The 19,510-nt window shown below is 40.7% G+C and overlaps 1 protein-coding gene across 3 annotated transcripts in view; it reads left to right on the forward strand.

Moving 5' to 3' along the window:
• Positions 1-2,824: 2,824 nt before the first annotated feature.
• Positions 2,825-19,510, forward strand: part of CD28 (CD28 molecule) — a 33,529-nt gene continuing 16,843 nt past the window's right edge. The window contains 1 exon segment of one of the 3 annotated variants that reach the window (NM_181004.1): positions 2,825-2,876. In NM_181004.1, the coding sequence (NP_851347.1) occupies positions 2,825-2,876 (52 nt within the window). 3 annotated transcript variants of the gene reach the window in all.

Consider the following 19,510-nt stretch of genomic DNA (forward strand, 5'->3'; position numbering starts at 1 on the left):
CTCCAGAATAGGGGTAAGCTTTCAGAGAAGGATATCTTGACTTATTTATTTATTTGACTGTGCTGGATCCCAGTTGTGGCACTGGGATCTTCAGTCTTTTTTTGCAGCATGCACACTCTCAGTTGCAGCATATGGAATCTAGTTCCCTGACCAGGGATTGAAATGAGGCCCCCTCCATTGGGAAGGCAGAGTCTTAGCCACTGGACCACCAGGGAAGTCCTATCCTGCCTTTTACAAATTGTTGCTAGAAAGACAGTAGGGTAAGATAGAAGTTCCTCTATATCTTCGAGGAACTAGGAATACTGGGTCAAATTTGAGAAATGAATCTTCTCTAGAAGATGTCCCCCTCATGACTGGGGACATGACTTCATCATTTTCCTTTAGTTCAAAGGTGTAAGTGAATCATTTCCAAGGACAGATTACTCCAAAGGGCAGAAAGATATATTGGTATAGGAGAGCGGAGGTCATAAAAACTGTGTGAGAAAATTAAAATATGGACAAAGAGGGTCTACTAGAATGGGAAATATTTTTGATTTGTCATTTGCCAGACAAGAAGAATGGAGGACATGAAGTCTTCTTGCACTTATAGCTAAATCATGAAAGATGTTCAATATAGTACTTGGAAATAGCAGAAATTTGTTAATTCCATCAGGGGATTGTTAGACAACTTATGGGCTTCCCAGGTAGCTCAGATGGTAAAGAATCTGCCTGCAGTGTGGGAGACCTGGGTTCAATCCCTGGGTTGGGACGATCCCCTGGAGAAGGGTGGCAACCCCCTCCAGTATTCTTGCCTGGAGAATTCCATGGACAGAGGAGTCTGGCAGGCTACAGTCCACAGGTTGCAAAGAGTTGGACATGACTGAGCAACTAACACTCACAGACAACTTATGAGGTGATTATAGAATGAAATATTATTTATCAGTTTCAAATAATGTTTATAAAGAATGCTTACAGGTCATGGAAAAAATGCTCAGGATATAACCGATAATAGTATAGATCTGTTGAAAACTATAAATAAAACCAGATATTAAATATGTAAAAATCTTAATAAAAAAGGACCAGAATGTTAACAGTGTTTATATCAGAGTGGTAAGATCATAGATGAATTTTGTTTTAGTGATTCTTTTGACATTTAAAAAAGTAAAAGTATCTTTTTCTAAATTTTCTATATGAAATATGTCCTCTTTTTATCGTTGTTGTTGTTAAGTCACTCAGTCGTGTCTGACTCTTTGTGACCCTATGGACTGCAGCATGCCAGGCTTCCCTATCCTTCACCATCTCCCGGAGCTTGCTCAAACTCGTGTCCATTGAGTCAGTGATGCCATCCAACCATCTCATCCTCCGGCATCCCCTTCTCCTCCTGCCTTCAATCTTTTCCAGCATCAGGGTCTTTTCCAATGAATCAGCACTTCGCATCATGTGGCCAAATTATTGGAGCTTCAACTTCAGCATCAGTCCTTCCAATGAATATTCAGGATTAATTTCCTTTAGGATCGATTGGTTTGATCACTTATAGTTAGAATAAAAATCAATATACAAAACATTATTATTATTTTTTAAGACATATACATAAACTTCAAACTAAGTTAATCACATAAAGCTTAGATTTTTCAAGAAACCAGAAAAAAGTTACTGGAAGGTTTTTGAACAAGCTGTGGAGTACAAGATCCTGAGACCCAGGCTCCCAAAGAGGATAGTGGGGCTGGCCATGACAGGGGAAGGCCCCTAAACACAGAAGACTTTCTCAGAAGGTAAGGCCTGCAGAGGCGTGACTCCAAGCAGCCTCCTTTCATGCCTGTCACTTAACCTCTAATTTCCTTGAGGAACATACAGACCACGAGACACCAAGAGGCTTTTGTCACCTCACTGCCCCCTAAAGACACAGGATACTTTCGACTCCCCCTTTGCTTAGGGAACCTCCTCCAGATATTCAGTAGGTGGGGTGCTTGCAAGTGAGGTGTCTCTCTCAAAGTTCCTTGAAGTGAGTTGGGAAAAGTTTGGCATAAACTAAACAGTTTATGTTCCACGCTCCATGGGGCTGCCTACATCCAACACAAACGTTCAATTCCTCATATTTATAAGTTTCAATGCTGATAACAAGTATTTCCCAAATCTTCAATATAATCTTTTTAAAAAAATTATTTACTTATTATTTTTGGCCATGCTGTGTCTTCATTGCTGTGATTGGGCTTTCTCTAGTTGCAGTGAGCAGGGGCTACTCTTCAGTATGGTGTGAGTTTCAGTAGTTGCGGTGTGTGGGCTCAGAAGTTGTGGCACACAGGCTTAGTTTCTCCACGGCGTGTGAGATCTTCCTGGACCAGGGATCAAAACCATGTCCCCTGCCACGGCAGGCAGATTCTTAACCTCTGGACCAGGGGGGAAGTCCCTCAGTATAATTCTTATTGGTGTCTTTTGGACACAGTCTATCCCCATCTTATGAAAAGCTCTCCTCTTTTAGAATCGTCTCATCTGTCTACCCTTACATTTTAGATTTCAAGCACAGCACCCGTTTTTCACAGCCCTGACACCCCTCTACAGAGCATGATTTCCATGAGACCATCATAGAGTGACTGATACTCTTTCAGTGACAAGAAAAGGTTTGCCTTTAAAAGAAGAGGAAAAGTCAGAAGTCATCAAAACAATGTAATATCCTGTGTGATATGTTTGAGGTTTGAGTCCCTTGATCATGTGCCCTGAGACAAGTAAGTTGGCGGTGGTGGCCGCGGATGACGAGTCGAGTCACTCAAGTGTGTCTTCGGTTCCCCTCACACTTGGGCTTCTCAGGGAGGAGGGGCTGGAGCCGTGGCCCACCGTCAGCACCATGATCCTCAGGCTGCTCCTGGCTCTCAACTTCTTCCCCTCAATTCAAGTAGCAGGTAAACAGTTTTGATTTCTTTCTTCCTCCAGCGTTTTCTTTTGAGGCTTTCGGTTCATTTTATTTCATTTATTTTTCAGGAAAAAATGTTTTAAAATCATGCACTCTCTATTTGGTATATTTCAAAAGGTGCAATACTTTTCTTCATTTATCAGTAAATGGTTCATTTTAAATTTCGAAGAACTCAGGACATTTGGGCATTTGAAGTGTAGTTTTTGCTATGAAATGGCAACCTGTTATTGAAGAAACTCATTGATTCTCAGACTAGAGCCAGCAAAATACTTAAATAAGCATTCTTTGGAATGAAATCAGATTTATTTAACTATTAGTTGGTAATGTCCCAAGAATTTTTAGCATTTGTATATACATATATATTTTTAAATGTAAGAAAATTGCTGTATATGCAGGTTGGTTCTGAAAGCCCTGGATTTAGACTACCTGGGTTCATATCACAGATCTATTTCTTGATAACTGAGCTTAGACTAGTATTTAAACTCTCTAAGCCTCAGTTTCCTTATCTGTAAAAAGGGAATGATAATAACTTCATCTCAAGGTCATTGTGAGGATAAAATGAAACAACCATGTGAAATGTTTAGCACAGTCAATGCTTGGCCGGCAAGATAAATGTTGGCTATAATTACCATGTCTTGTTGTTTAGTCACTAAGTCCTGTCCGACTGTTTTGCCATGTCTACCTGAACTGAAAGGGTGCCAGAATGAATTCTGGAGCTGTCACACAAGCTGGTGCCATACAGATGCTAATAAATTAGTTTCTTTAAACAACTGGTTGATATCTATTTCAAGTGGTTGAAATTCTTTAAGTTTTCAGTGATGATGGGGATGAAGATGAAAAGCTTGATGTGATCACAGTTAACCCCATTTCAGATAAAGATTTGGGGGAAGGAATGTTAATTTGGCTAAAGATCTATATGTAGGAGTTGTTGGAACCAGGGTCTGAACCACCTTTGTCTGACTCTAGGGCCTGTGCTCTTATGCTACTCCATCTAATAGGATGTGTTTTATAATGTATTAGCTCCAGATATGTCCAGGGTTAGATCATCTTTGGTAAATCACAGTTCCCAACAGAAAGAGTTTGTTGCTTACTTGGGTGGGCTGGAGTCAGGTGTTCATTCAACTTGTTCTCAGAGTTAGAAAATGGTCCTACTTGGCTCGAAAATTGGACAGATAGGGGTTAATTGGCATATTGAAGTAAGGGTAGTTATTTTTCCATATAAGATACAATGAAAGGCCAGCATCTTCCATTTTCTTTCTCACTTATGTTGGTAGTATGGGGATTGCATGATTTCTTGCTGTCCTTTAAATACCACGTTCCAAAGAGTGTAATTACCCAACCTGTGCAATACACCCATCCATTGCATTGTTGAGGTGCCAGTGAGCACCTTAAAAATTCTGTGTACTTATAAAAGGTGTTGATATAATAAAAGACATGAGCTAGTGATGAGATAGGTTAATACCCAGCACTATGAGCTAACAAACATACTTTAAAAGAATCTTCAATGTCTGTTTTTTAAGGGATCTCTAAAATTTATTTTTAAAGACTATTTAAAATCTCATAATTTATTAGGCCGTAAAGAATGGGCAGAAAGGAGAGAGAAGCCTCACTCCAACAGAAAACTATTTAAAACCGGGAACTGTGCACAGCCACCATCATCAATTCATTCACTCCCTTTTGGAGACAAGTTTTGTAAGACTCAAGGCTTTATATGTTTCCTTTAGCACATTTACTAAAAGGGGGATAGCGAGAGAAGCAATGAAAAGATCACACACATGGAAACTGTCTTTGACTTGAGGTACATCTATGTTTCAAATGCCAGTTCATCCCCCATAATCACTTTTAAGATTTGGTGCTGAGTGGCCATCTAATGAAGTAGGAAAGGGGTAGAGAAGGCAATTTCTTTCTTTCTCTCTCTCTTTTTTTTTTTTTTTTTTGAGAAGGCACTTTCAAAATGCCTCTTTCAGTAAGAAAACTTATGAGAAAAAATAATTACAGGATATGAAAATGTCTGGTCCCTTCTAATCAGTGGTGCAAAATCTTCCGTGTGCTTTTTGTTTCTCTCCTCTTTACCCTCCATGAAAAAGTTACAGTTAAGGAAATTCTCTGGTCAAAGTGGAGCCATCCTCTTGAGGACTGTGAAAGACTAATGCTATCTCTGTGTTGAGATGTGTGCCTGCGTCTATGTGTGAAGGACAGTTTTTTTGACCAATTTAACAGTTCTAACTCTTCGTCCCAAAGCATAGCTTTAAATATTTATCCTATGAAGGTCAAAGCTGAACCTGATTCTTCATGATTTTAATGACATTATAAAAGATCTTTAGAGTAAAATTAAAAAAGAGTGACTCAGGAAGCATAAGAAAACCTTAACTGACACAATTCCTTTACTAACATGACATGTCTTTTTTTACTGGATAATTATGCAGTTGAGATCCGAAACAGAGGATTTTGTTGACTTTGTAATATGAATCCAGCTTAGAACTGGAGGCCCTTGAAAGGGAAATAATTTGTGGTTGATGATAGAAGGAGGGTACCTATAATACATAGTATTGTTCATTGATGATTTTTCAGTCAATATTGGTTATTTTTTCCAGCAAGCTAATCATCCAACATGAAGGCAAAAATCAGGACAACACATTTTTTTTTTTCAACGAGAGCTTTTCTTTTCATTTCTTCCCAAACCTTAGCAAGGAAACTGTCCAAAATGGCCAATTTGAACACGATTGATTTCTCTGGTGCTGCTCTATTCCCCACAGCATTTCTTTTTCTGACTGAGGCACAGAAGGCAGGAAAATGATTGATATTTAATGAAAAACCATCAGCAAAGCAAGGTAATTAAAGGCTTTATTTTTAGTTCAGCAAATGACCCCTCTGAGGTAGCTGTACACAAAAGTCATTGACTTCTCTCAGGAAAGTGTTGCTCTGAGGCTGGGCTTGGGGAAGTTAGGTAGAAAGATGGACATGGAAAATGCAGGGTTGCTATGTCTACAGGACAACCAATACACAGTAGCCAGTTATTCTGTTAAAAATTGACTGGGTTTTTTGTCATTTCAAGTAAAATTAATGGACATTTCCAAAGTGCAATTAAGAATTTGCTTTAAATTGAGAGAGTAGCACTGAAATATACACATTGCTGCTAAGTTGCTTCAGTCGTGTCTGACTCTGTGCGACCCCAGAGACAGCAGCCCACCAGGCTCCCCCCTCCCTGGGATTCTCCAGGCAAGAACACTGGAGTGGGTTGCCATTTCTTTCTCCAATGCAGGAAAGTGAAAAGTGAAAGTGAAGTCGCTCAGTCGTGTCTGACTCTTAGCGACCGCGTGGACTGCAGCCTAACAGGCTCCTCCGTCCATGGGATTTTCCAGGCAAGAGTACTGGATTGGGGTGCCATTGCCTTCTCCGGAAATATACACATTACCATGTATAAAATAGATAGCTAGTAGGAAGCTGCTGTATAACACAGGCAGCTCAGTCCGCTGTGACCACCTAGAGGAGTAGGATGTGAGGTGGGGTGAGAAGGAGGTTCTAGAGGAAGGGGACACATGTATACTTGTAGCTGATTCATGTTGGTGTACAGCAGAAACCAACGCACCATTGTAAAGCAATTAGCTTCCAATTAAATTTTTTTAAAAGTAAGAATTTGTTTTACTCTGTTCTTACACCCAAAGATACTCCTTTTATTTATTTATTTTTTAAAGGCAACCATCCAGAAAGAACTTTTACAGCAAAGATTGTAAAATTAATGCCAATATATCAATACCAGGAAATAGGATGAGTCATTTTCACAGGTAGATTAGAAAAAGAAATGAATCTGTAATGGTTATTCTGAAGCTCCCACATTCAAACCTTTACTATGGGGAGGGGGAGGACCTCACTGTCTCTCCTTTAAACATACACCATCCTCTTTTTTAATATCCTTATTCTATTCTCGTGTCAAAATGCCACATGGCTACCATTCAGCTTTTATCATGTATGGCTATCTTTCTCCAAGTATTTCCTGCTGGCAATGTGCTGACATTTACAAAATGAAAATTATTATGCCACCAACATCCCAGAAGAAAACGCCGTTTGTGGTTTATCATCTTTAAAACAATAGCTCTTTATTCACATGTATTGGCTTTGATAACAATACACAATTTTCACTGCAGACTTTCTTGTCTAAAAATCAGAGGGCAGGCCCTCTGAAAGCACAGTTATTTATCCTTTTTCCTTTACATCTTGGTTCAATTTTTGTTTGCCTTTTTCTAAAAGAAATTTCTTGTTTATGAAAGTTCACAGAGGCTGGGACTTCTCTTCTTAGTAGATGGTTAAGCTAAACTTGAGAAAAAAAATTAACAGCTAGGTGGCTATGTGACAGACTGAAGGGGTCTCTGGTTTTCTAAGATGTGTTAAGGAATCTGTGTCTCTTTTGGTAATTTCTTTGACTCTTTTTTGGTCAATGACATGGTGTGGTCATAAAAAAAAAATGTACCCAGAGTTTTCGGTCTGAGAATCATTGTATTGGTCCCTGAAGCCGGAGGTAAGGTAACCCAGGCCCCACGGAAAGTAGGTACCTAATTGCTTGTTTGTTAAATTCTCATTTTGATGACTCTTAGCACTAGAAGAGAGGTGGGCTGGATATGTTCAAGGGCTACTCAGCCGCTTGTTACAGGATATGAGAAAGAGTTTAGACTTCTTGGACATTAGGATTTCAATACTAATTTCCTAGGCATCTTAATTAAGTCTATGTGTGACCATTCAGGTTATTTTAGCTTAAATTTTCATTGTCTAAAGAGAAGTGAGTGGTTGTGGTAAATTTCTTACTTAACTGAGCTGTGACTTTATCTCTGCATCACCATTACCGTCATCTTTTTCATGTGTCATCATCTTCATTATCTTGGGGACTCTGGTTGCCAGGGTAACCAGGTTTATAGTTCCTGATGGTGTCATAAGAGTCACCCACTCACAATTTACTCTGATCTCTAATCTAATCATGAGCCCCTTTCTGCATATCTGAGTCACCTTGTTGGGTCACAATCTACCATGTAATGTATTGATTATAAGAGTAACTGCTAGTCATTACCCACTCACTCAAACAGGAATATACATTACGGACATATCTTACATTTTTAACAGTGACTTAGATTCCCCTGCTAAGAGCTTAGGTGGGTGATTTTTTTTTTAACTTGAAAAGATAGACAGTTGTGCTTTTCATTGCTTAGGGATATTTGACGTGTGCATTACTTTGCCAACAAAGGTCTGTCTAGTCAAGGCTATGGTTTTTCCAGTAGTATGTATGGATGTGAGAGTTGGACTGTGAAGAAAGCTGAGCACCGAAGAATTGATGCTTTTAAACTGTGGTGTTGGAGAAGACTCTTGAGAGTCCCCTGGACTGTAAGAAGATTCAACCAGTCCATTCTAAAGGAGATCAGCCCTGGGTGTTCTTTGGAAGGACTGATGCTAAAGCTGAAACTCCAATACTTTGGCACCTCATGTGAAGAGTTGACTCATTGGAAAAGACTCTGATGCTGGGAGGGATTAGGGGCAGGAGCAAAAGGGGACGACAGAGGATGAGATGGCTGGATGGCATCACGGACTCAATGGACCTGAGTTTGAGTGAACTCCGGGAGTTGGTGTTGGACAGGGAGGCCTGGCGTGCTGCAGTTCATGGGGTCGCAAAAAGTCGGACACGACTGAGCGACTGAACTGAACTGAGCTGAACTGAAATGTCAGAACATCACTGTGGCTGTATTTGCAGCTTCTGTGTAACCCCGATGACTTGCTTTGAAATTGAACAGGACTAATAATAAGGGTACATAATTTAGACCAGCTTCAGGAATGTTGAGTCCAGGAGGATTCCGTTTCTGATTCACAGACTCTATCCTATAGAAAGTGGGTCAGAATGGAATCTTAGGAGAAGAATGTTTCCTCCCACCACGAGGTTCTTGGGGACACTAAAAAGGGTGTTAGTAAGTTACTCTTCTCTGAAGTGCCTGCTCCTTCTTATGCCTTGGGAAGACAGATCTTCATGTCATCATTCAACAGGTATTTATTAACATCTTCTATGGCTTCCCTGGTGACCCAGGGGTAAAGAATTCGCCTGCCAGTGCAGGAGACATGGGTTTGATTCCTGGGTTGGATTGATGCCCTGGAAAAGGAAATGGCAAGCCACTACTGTATTCTTCCCTGGGAAACCCCAGGGACAGAGGAGCCTGGTAGGCTACCGTCACGCGGTAGCAAAAGGTTGGAAACAACTTAGGGACTAAACAATAACAACACATGTTTTAGGTTCTGTGACTGATACAAAACCCAGTTTGAGCTTCAGTGAAGTTACAAATGAGAATTGTGAAATCTTTCCAGAATTTTTTTTTCTCTTTCAATTTAGGAACACTGTGAATGATTTCCTATCTATACTAATTGATTTTAAGGAAAACAGTTATAAGCTGAAGCATCCATAGAATTGCTGAATTCAACCACAGACATTTTTTAAAGATGGGAGGAAACTTAGACATCTCTGAATTTATAGAAAAGGAAGTTGTGTTGATGGTTCCTAGAAGATGCTACTAGAAGATGACATTGCAATGTTTTCTGGCACTTTGGGATGCTTTTAGCCTGGACCCATTTTACTTACCTAATCTATCTATCTCCTTTCACACCCTAATATAAGATCCTTAACCCTTTCTTATATTGTGGCTTTCTTCACTGTCTCACACACCTGTACTCATGTTTATGACCTTTCTGATGCTGTTTCCATTTTGGATTCCCTCTTCCTTTCCATGGGTGTCTTAGGTGGAAAAGGCAACCCACTCCAGTATTCTTGCCTGGGAAATCCCATGGACAGAGGAGCCTGGTGGGCTATGGTCAGTGGGATTGCAGACAGTCAGAAGCGACTTAGCGACTGAGCATGCATGCCTCCTTTCCATGCATCCAAACCCTAATCGACTTTCACTTTAAGTCTTTAGTGTAAGATCCATCTCCCCAAGGAAGCATTCCCTTGGTATTCAGTCTTTCCTATGATCTTATAAGAGGAGTCCCAGTGGGAGTGTAACTCCATCTAACATATCTATTAAACTTCTCTTATATTTCAGCTTCTATTGGGATCTGAAGGAATATAAAAACAGGAAAAGAGATATAGACTTAATTAGCACACAAGAATTGCTTCTGTAATTAAGTAGTTCTCTGTGCTTTTAGAGACTTCAGCTCTAGTTGGAAAGACTATATATAACAGGATATAACAGCTGGAAACAGATAAATAAAACTTGGCAGTTTCCTACTTCATCATGCTATTTTGATGCTATAATGGATTTGCATATATTATTTTTGTAATCCATTATGTTCCCTACTCCTCTCACCTAAGAAGTTCTTCTCTGAGACCCTACATGGCAAACTGAGGGACTTCTTTCCTCATCAGGATTCCTAAAATTATTATTGTGTGCTGGTACATCCGTTTTTTTCCTCTAGACTGTGAGCTCCTTACAGACAGGATTGTATCGTATCCATCCTTATAACCTCGAAACTATGTGTAGTGCAGGATGTGTTGTGGATGTTGGGCAAATATTTGTTGAAGAAGGAAATGAATGAACTAAAAAGAGGAAGTGTAAAATAATTAGTAACGTTAATATAGAAGCTTTTATGGAAATCTGGGAGTTAAGCTGGACTTTAAAGCTAGATGAGATGTGAATGCATGATGTTATAATAATAATTGCTAGCTAATATTTATTTTACACTTATATACACTGTTTTATCTGGCATTCCCTGTATTAAATCATTTATTCTTTCCCTAAATCCTTTGAAGTAGTTACAGTGATTATCTTGTCCGTAAGATGGGAAAACTGAAGCATAGAGCGGATAGAACAACTTATCTGTGGTCACACAGTCAGTGAGTCAGTCCAGGTGCTCTTGCTCCAGGGTTCATGTTCTTACCAATGTTATGTTGCCTCAGGATGGAGAAGAAATACAAATGAAGAAATTATACCAGGATTATCATCCCATGTTCTTGGAATAGATGGCCAGTCTGAAGGTATAGAGGCTTGGAGTGATGGGTTTGAGTCAGGTCAAAAGGATTGAATGCTCATAATGGAAATTGAAACTTCATTTTCAAGACATTGGGAAGCAGCTGAAAGTTTGCAGAAGCAGGATGATCTAGAATGTGTGGAGACTAGTGACCAGGAGATCATGTCACTCTGTCACTTTGTCAGGAAGAGGGTCATAGGATTTGGGCAAAGGTGGAAATAGAAAGAAGTGACTATTCTGAGAGATGTTTTGAAAATAGATCTTTCAGGGCTTAGTCCCTGGCTTGTGAAAGGGAAGGAGGGAGAAAGAATGATGTCAAGATTTTGGCTTAAGAGGAATGCTGGTATCACCACCTGAAACCAAGATTTTGTTATTCAACTGAGTTTTGGAGGAAAACAGTGTTTAAGTTTAGATGTACTGAGTTTGAAGTAAAGACTTGAGATGTCAGAAAAATGTCCAGTACATAGCTGAAGATATGGGAACCAGGTAAGAAGAAAACATTTAGGAATCCTCAACTTTGGAATAAAAGTGAAGTGATGGAAATTGATGGCTAGTAGAAAGGAGAGGGAACAACTATAGAAAGGCAGAGAGTTGAATGAAGTTTGGAAAATAGGTCTAGTTAGGACTTAGCTGAAGAAGAGGCTGAGCTAGTGAAGGGGACACAGAGTGTGTTGGAGAGAGAAGAGGGGAACGAGGCTCATGGAATGTCACCAGAGCCAGAAGAAGAGTTTCAGAAAGAGGCAATGGCTAATAGCATTGATTGTGTAAGGGAAGGAAGAGTGCATGTGCACACACACACATGCACAAAGTCATTGTTGTTGCTTAGTTGCTAAGTCATGTCAGACTCTTTTGTGACCCCATGGACTGTAGCCTGCTAGGCTCCTCTGTCCGTGGGATTTCCCAGGCAAGAATACTGGAGTGGGTTGCCATGTTCTTCTCCAGGGGATCCTCCTGAGCCTGGGATTGAACCTATGTCTCCTGAATTGGCAGGTGGATTCTTTACCACTGAGCCACCAGGGAAGCCCTGGAAAGATTATTGATTTTGGCTGAAAGGAGACCATTTGGGGTTTTTCGAGTTTAGGCAAATTGGTGAAGGAAGATAACTCTTCAAAGGGTTGAGAAAAGATGGAGGGGGGATAAAAATGAGATAGTGCAAAGGAGAGGAAATTTCTAGATAAAGTGAAGACCATGAGGGACTTATATCACCTATAGAGTTTATCATAGTAATTTGTACATAGTCCCCATGTAATGTTTGCAAGCCAAGTGACTTAATTACATTTGACATGTGGAAGGAGCCACGTGTTGGTCTTGAGTGTGTGTGTGTATTGCATGGGTAGTAGGGAGAGAGGGCTATTAAGAAAGAAAAGAGGAAGAGAGAGAGAAACAAGAGAATGGAGGCAATTTTCTTTGAGGAGATGGGGATGGAGATTTGGAGAATGGGAGTATCAGAAAGAGGAGAAGAAAGAAGAATGGACTAAGAAGAATGGTCTAAGAAGAATGGGAGGAAGGGAAGAGATTTATAGAGGTAGAGATGTGTTAGGATGAAGCCAGGGTAGATGAGTGATTCCACACTGGCAAACCTGACATGGAAAACGTTTGTGAAATAGATATATGTGTGTGTGTGTGTGTATAAATATAATTTATATATATATATATATATATATATATATATATATATATATTTGATTTCTTTCAAGATAGGTCATTGTGTTAAACCTATCTCAACAATGGTGAACAATGGTGACTGGGACAGTACATACCTTAACTTTGAAGAGTTAGTTGGTTTGTACCATAAATTTGCTTGAGTCTTCAAAACTGTACATGTGGCTAGACTTGGCCTCAGCTCACAGCTTTGATAACAGTATCACAAGGTTCAGACCAAGCCTGCCCAGCATCATGGGCAGGGCTCCAGTTTCCAGTCAGGGATGTTAATCTTGGCCTCTGCATTTTGTTTGTTTGTTTGTTTGTTTTTTTCAGAGGAAGGACATGGTGGGTTGCCCTTGGCTTTAGGGAGAATGTGACTGTTATTCTTTTTCCAAACTCAAAAGCTAAAACCCATGATTTATCAAGAGAGGGGAATATGATGAAGCGTTTTAATTTGTTACACTATGACTTAACTTTTCTGGCCTTCATTTCTTCATCTGATATAAAACGGGATTGGGACGAGAAGACATCTCAGGTCTATTTCTGGGTTAAAAAATGCTTCTTAAATGGGATAAAACGTTTAGCTTTCATCAGCTCTAGCAAGGCAACCAGATCACCCCACCCATTTGTGGATGCTCTTATAATAGAGAAAACACAAGAACTGCAACCAGTCACCTTGGAAATTGGAGAGATTGTGAACCAGGGTCTTAGATGCTAATATGCTTAGAAATGACTGCAGGGTTTTGGGGAACAATATTGCCTTTGTTCTCCCCATCTTCCTATATAATGTTAAGGTTTAACACTAATTATTTTTCTAACTTCCAGGTGATGACTTACCTAGAAGATTCTGAATGAGTCAAGGTGACCTTAAGCAGACTTCTCAAAGGTGTAGACTTCCTGGGTGGCACAGTGGTAAAGAACCCGCCTGCCAGCGCAGGAGACACTAGAGATGTGGGCTTGATCCCTGGGTCGGGAAGACCCCCTGGAGTAGGAAATGGCAACCCACTCCAGTATTCTTGCCTGGAAAATTCCCATGGACAGAAGAGCCTGGTGAGCTCCGGTCCATGGGGTCACAAAGAGTTGGACACAACTGAGCACACACACCCAAAGATTTAGGGAGAAAGAAACAGGAAAAATATACTGTTGTCTTCTTTACAGAGTTGTTTTGAATGAGGACTCAGAATGACGGTGGCTCAGGAGGAAAACAAGTTTCCGAGATTTGGTTACCGGGTTAAAATATGTATTTAGAATACAATATATTAATACAGCCAGCATTGACACCTATGGGCATCTGTTAACTGAATTACTGCCATAATATTTATGTAGAAAGTTATAAAATCCTGGTTCCTACCACTTGAACTATAAGCAACCTTTTGGGGTAACAGAATTTGACTTTTAGATTGGTCTGGTGGCTTTTCCAGTTGTGCAGCTTCATGGACTGCAGCCCACCAGGCTCCTCTATCCATGGAATTTTCCAGACGAGAATACCGGAGTGGTAGCCATTTCCTACTCCAGGGAAGCTTCCTGACCCAGGAATTGAAACTGTGTCTCAAACACTGTATTGGCAGGTGGGTTCTTTACCACTGAGCCACTGGGAAGCTCCAGCTTTTGTTATAGGTAACTCTTTCATATAAATTAAGATGCTCTGTCATGTTCTCTTAGATGATCTTTCCAGCATTAGGAGCTGAGAGGATAATGCAAAGCCTTGATGGTGGGGCCTGAGTCCCACCATACTCAAGTTTTTTCTTTTTTAAGATTTTTTGGTGTTGACCATTTTTAAGCGTCTTCATTGAACTTGTTACAGTATTGCTTTTGTTTCACGTTTTGGATTTTTGGCTGCGAGGCATGTGGGATCTTAGCATTCCGACCGGGGATTGAACCCACACCCCCTTGCATTGGAAGGTGAAGTCTTAACCACTGGACTGCCAGAAAAGTCCCACCACTCAAATTTCTGTTGCTTTGTATGTATATGGCTGGGTAGTGTCTCTGAATGGTAGGGATGGATTATGGTACAGGCAGTGTTTTCTTTAGCAGGTTTAATAACAACTATTGCCCTAATATAGATGACATTTCAATGTATGTGTCTATCTCTGATTTTCTTGAGGTCTAGTCCAACTAGTCAAACTCCTGGACTTTTCCTCTATGATGTCTTACCTACCCTTCAAACACAACATATGTAAAACCCAACAGCTTTTTTCCAAACAAATTTCCTCTCTTCATTTAGCTAATTTTGTCCCTGGTCTCCCCTCTAGTCCATGAGCTACACGTCATTTTGATTCCTGCTCACCATCACCAAGCATAACCCAACACCAACACCTCGCCCATCCTTTCTATCCCAGCTGCTGCCTCTGAGCCTCAGACCCTAGGAGCTCACAGGGATGCTGTTGGCTCAGATCTTACCTGTCTCTCCCTCAGCCCCACCCTCACTCCTAGCTAACGCGTTCCCTGCTATTGTGCTAACCTTGCCAAAGGAGAGCTTACTACCTTAGTATCAGCTCAGGTGTTTTCAGTGCCTCCCATTGCCTTTCTAGTAAAATCTATGTGCCTTTTTCTTGGCATCAAAAGCTCACCATGAGGCACCAGGCATCTTCACTTACTTTCCTTCTATGTAGATACAATGTTCAGCTGATCCCCAATAAACCCCTACACTAAAGGGCATTTCCTTCACCTTAGCCTGTCTAAATCTGCCCAGAAGTTCAGGGCCCAGTTAAAGCCCAGTCTTCACAAAAGCAGACTCATGTCTGGAAACAAGGGCTCTTCCCGCACAAGTGTCAGTAACCCTCTACAGGCCTCACACACCATACCTGGCTTTGGAGCATAGCTAATTGTGAGCCTGCCTTAGGATCTCTCCTAGAAGGAAGAGACTGCATCTTTTACATCTTCCCATCTCCCAGAAACCTAGTACAGTAGGCCTCATTACTTAATTGCTGAGTGAAAGCTTGACATTGTCAAGGTAGAAGTCGGAATACCAAAGAGTAATTTTCTGACACATCAAAATTTCTTTTCAGAAAGTATTCATTGATCGTATTGATAATTTTTCTCTCTCAAGAATTAGTGCCTTAGATCTAGGTGCTTGGATGGGACTTTTTGTCCCTCTCTGACCTCTGAGTTACTTTCTGACAATTGCCTGGAGCATAGCAAGTTTTTAAAAGGCCAAGGACTATTGTCCTCTACAGTACAGTGTCTGGCTGTGTGAAAACACAGATCAAGGCTAAAGGTGGTGCTTAGACTGGTGAGGGCCAATAGAAGCTTCTATTTCTGTTGCTATTATTATCTGTCATTGTAGGTACTTGTTTGAACTAAGGTCTCTTTAGGTTTTGTTTGAAAGTCACACTTGCTCTTGGTAAGACTTAATGTACATATATAACTTGACAGTGATGCTTACACAATCCTGGGCAGGGCTGGTGGCTTGACTTGACTGTTTTTCCCTACAGAAGTCATTGCTTCTGTCATGGTGGCCTCCTTTACATGACTCTCTTTTCCTTCTGATTCTGGGAACCTTGCCCTCCCCTTGTCCCTTTAGATCTGGGGGTGGTTATAACTCTGCTGCTTTTAGCTACGGTTTCTAGTATTGGGTTGGCCAAAAAGTTCATTTGGGTTTTTCTGTAAGCTGTGAACATTTTGGCCAAACTGATATATATCTTGTGCTTCCAAACCTTTGCCAACAGTCTTTTTCTATTATTATTGTAAATAACTCACCTCCTATTGCCCAGTTTTGAGTGTGCTGTTCTCTGAATGAGACAAAGCATACATACATGGACTATGCTTTCTCAAAGCCCTTTTGATGGGAGGGGCTTCCCATCAATATTTATTCCTTATGAAAATGAGGAGAGTTTCAAGATGACAGTCAATAGAAAACTAGATGAAATGACACCAAAGTTATTTTGAAAACATCGTGTGAATTACCCCTTTTTTAATTTCCCTGTTTTAATATGGATTTCAGAGAGTCTGGAGCCTTTCAAAGTTTGATAGCTTTGTTTTCCTCTTTGTTTTCACTGAAAAGGATGGTGAGAGACGCTGTAGCCTGAATGTTTTGTGTTCTTTCTCACATCTGTGTGACACCAAGCCACCAGCTAGAGTTACCAGAGCCTAAGATGGCTGGGTGTCCCTGACCTCCAAGGAAGCACAGTTTGTCTTCTAAGTTCCTGAGCAAACACTGGGCTGGACTGTGAGCCACCTGCCCCGTGTGGAGCCTGAAAAAGGAGTCAGTGGTCAGATGGCCACGTGTGGAAGGGTATCCCAGGCGTGAACAGGAAATGTGCTTAGAGGAAAGTTACGGTAACTTCGTCAGCTCTGTGTGCCAGGGGAACCAGCGTCACCTTCATAGTTTGTTCACAAACATCGCAGGGCAAGATGGTTGAGAAGAGAAGGATTTCATTTTTTTTTTTTTTGGTTCCCGCCTAACATGCTAAATTCTGTCCAGTTAGAATTTTTAAAAAGGAAACAAGGTGATTAAGATCTTTACAATCTGATTGTTAAATGGCAGAAGAAATTCTGATTGTGATGTTCAGAAGAAAAGTATTAGTTGCTCAGTCATGTCTGACTCTTTGTGACCCCATGGACTATAGCCCACCAGGCTCCTCTGTCCATGGGATTTTCCAGGCAAGAATATTGAAGTAGGTTGCCATTTCCTTCTCCAGCGGATCTTCCTGACAGAAATGGGCCCCAATGAAGTTCTTAAGAAGTTCTGAAGAAAAATGATGTTGGTAAAGAAACATGTATGCTGTATAGCACAGGGAGCTCAGCTCTGTGCTCTTTGAAAACCTATAGGGATGAGATTGCAGTGGGAAAGGGGGGAAGCTGGGAGATAGGGAGGCTCCAGAGGGAGGGGATATATGTATACATATAGCTGATGTGGTTTGTTGTGCAGCAGAAATTAACACAACATTGTGAAGCATTTATACACCAACAAAAAAAAAGTGAAAAGAATGCACTATTTACAAACGACCAAAAAAGAAAAAACCCAACATGTATTCTATCTTCTTTAGTGCTTCCTTAACTTCAGTTAAGGAATACAGCCTTCAGTCTTAAGTGCTGTCTGCAACCCACTCCAGTGTTCTTGCCTGGAGAATCCCAGGGACAGGGGAGCCTGGTGGGCTGCTGTCTATGGGATCGCACAGAGTCGGACACGACTGCAGCAGCCTTTATTCCCATTTTGGTTCACCAGCCTCTGCATGCCATTGGATTTCTCTATGGTGCTATGGTAAAGAAATGGGAAGATGGAATATTGTAAATTAAACATGACAAATAAGTATAATTCACAAAGGCCTTGAAGTTAGGATTTGCCCAGTGACGTATAGACTGAAAGTGACTTTGTGTATTGACCGATGTTTGTCTTCAAACTCTCTTGGACATTTGAGCAAGCTGAAATGGAATTGTTTCAATGGTATAATTATCGCTTGTGGATCTGAAATAACTGATAAGAGATATTTCAGTGACAATCCTGTCTGTAGGCCTTATCTGGGCTCTATCTATGACCTTTAGGAAGTCTCTGACATTGTAAGCAAGATCTTTTGTGTAGAGACAAAGTGAGTTTGGTGACAGACTTTTTCTAAATATGACCATAAAATCAAGTAAATCTTGCTAAATGTACAAAATTGGTTTTCTATTCATTCATGATTTAATACATTACTCCTAGAATCCTGAATACGTAAATTATATCTTAGCTCTTCTAGAATTTGTGTGACCTTGTTTATAAAGCCATTTCCTTCCTTGGTTTTCAGTTGCCTCTTCTGAAAATAAGGGGTTGGCTGAGATCACCTCCAACTTTCCTTCCAGCTGAACACTTTTTGTAGGATGGTGCTCCGGGAAAATAGGGTAGAAAATGAAACTTATCTTGGTCCTGTCCTCTTCCCACTCCACCGACTCCTCTACTCAACAGTATTCTCCTCCCTAATTCTCACTTATGTGCCATCCAACTATCAAGTCCAACTTTGAGAAGGTCTAGAAACAATCACTGGAGAAGGCAATGGCACCCCACTCCAGTACTCTTGCCTGGCAAATCCTATGGATGGAGGAGCCTGGTAGGCTGCAGTCCATGGGGTCACAAAGGGTTGGACATGACTGTGTGACTTCACTTTCACTTTTCACTTTCATGCTTTGGAGAAGGAAATGGCAACCCACTCCAGTGTTCTTGCCTGGAGAATCCCAGGGACGGCGGAGCCTGGTGGGCTGCTGTCTATGGGGTTGCACAGACTGAAGTGACTTAGCAGCAGCAGCAGCAGCAGAAACAATCACTGAAATTATGTTGAAATTTTGATGCAAACTAGTGGAGGGAATAGAACATGGAAATTTACAAATCCATATGTAAAATAGATTGCCAGTGGGAATTTGCTGTATGACTCAGGGAACTCAACAGGGGCTCTGTTACAGGCTGAAGGGTGGGATGGGGAGGGAGATGGGAAGGAGGTTTGGGAGGGAGGGAACATGGCTGCTATAGCTGACAAGAATCCTATAGCTGATTCTTGTTGATGTATGACAGAAAACCAGAAAATTCTGTAAAGCAATTATCCTTCAATTAAGAAAAAAAAGAACACTAGAAGTCATGAGGCATGAGCCAAGTCCTCAGGGTCACATACTTGTCCGGAAAACTTGGGGAAGAATTAGACCTTCTGGACCTGTTTCCTCATCTATGAAATGGGTGTAAAGATGACTGTCCTGTATTTCACAGGTTAATGTGGAGCTCATATGAGATAAAATAGGAGAAAGCACTTTGTAGTTGTATGAATATAGACCCTAGGTACTAATTTGTCAATATGTTTCTCACATTGCATTTTAGGCTTCACTTTATTTTGAAATCAAAGCATTAACTGAACAGTGGGGAGTGTCCTTTTAGGGTCAGGGTTCCTTCCCTGGTGTTTGGAACCACACCTTAGAGATGGTTATCCACTCCACCTGTTCAGAGCATTGTTTATTTTTATAGTAATTGGCCCATTTACAATAGGCCAAAAGGGAAAGTTTTGTTTTGTTTGTTTTTGGTAACCAAGCTCC

This window comes from Bos taurus, chromosome 2, assembly GCF_002263795.3.
Source record: "Bos taurus isolate L1 Dominette 01449 registration number 42190680 breed Hereford chromosome 2, ARS-UCD2.0, whole genome shotgun sequence".
NCBI classification, from domain to species: domain Eukaryota; kingdom Metazoa; phylum Chordata; class Mammalia; order Artiodactyla; family Bovidae; genus Bos; species Bos taurus.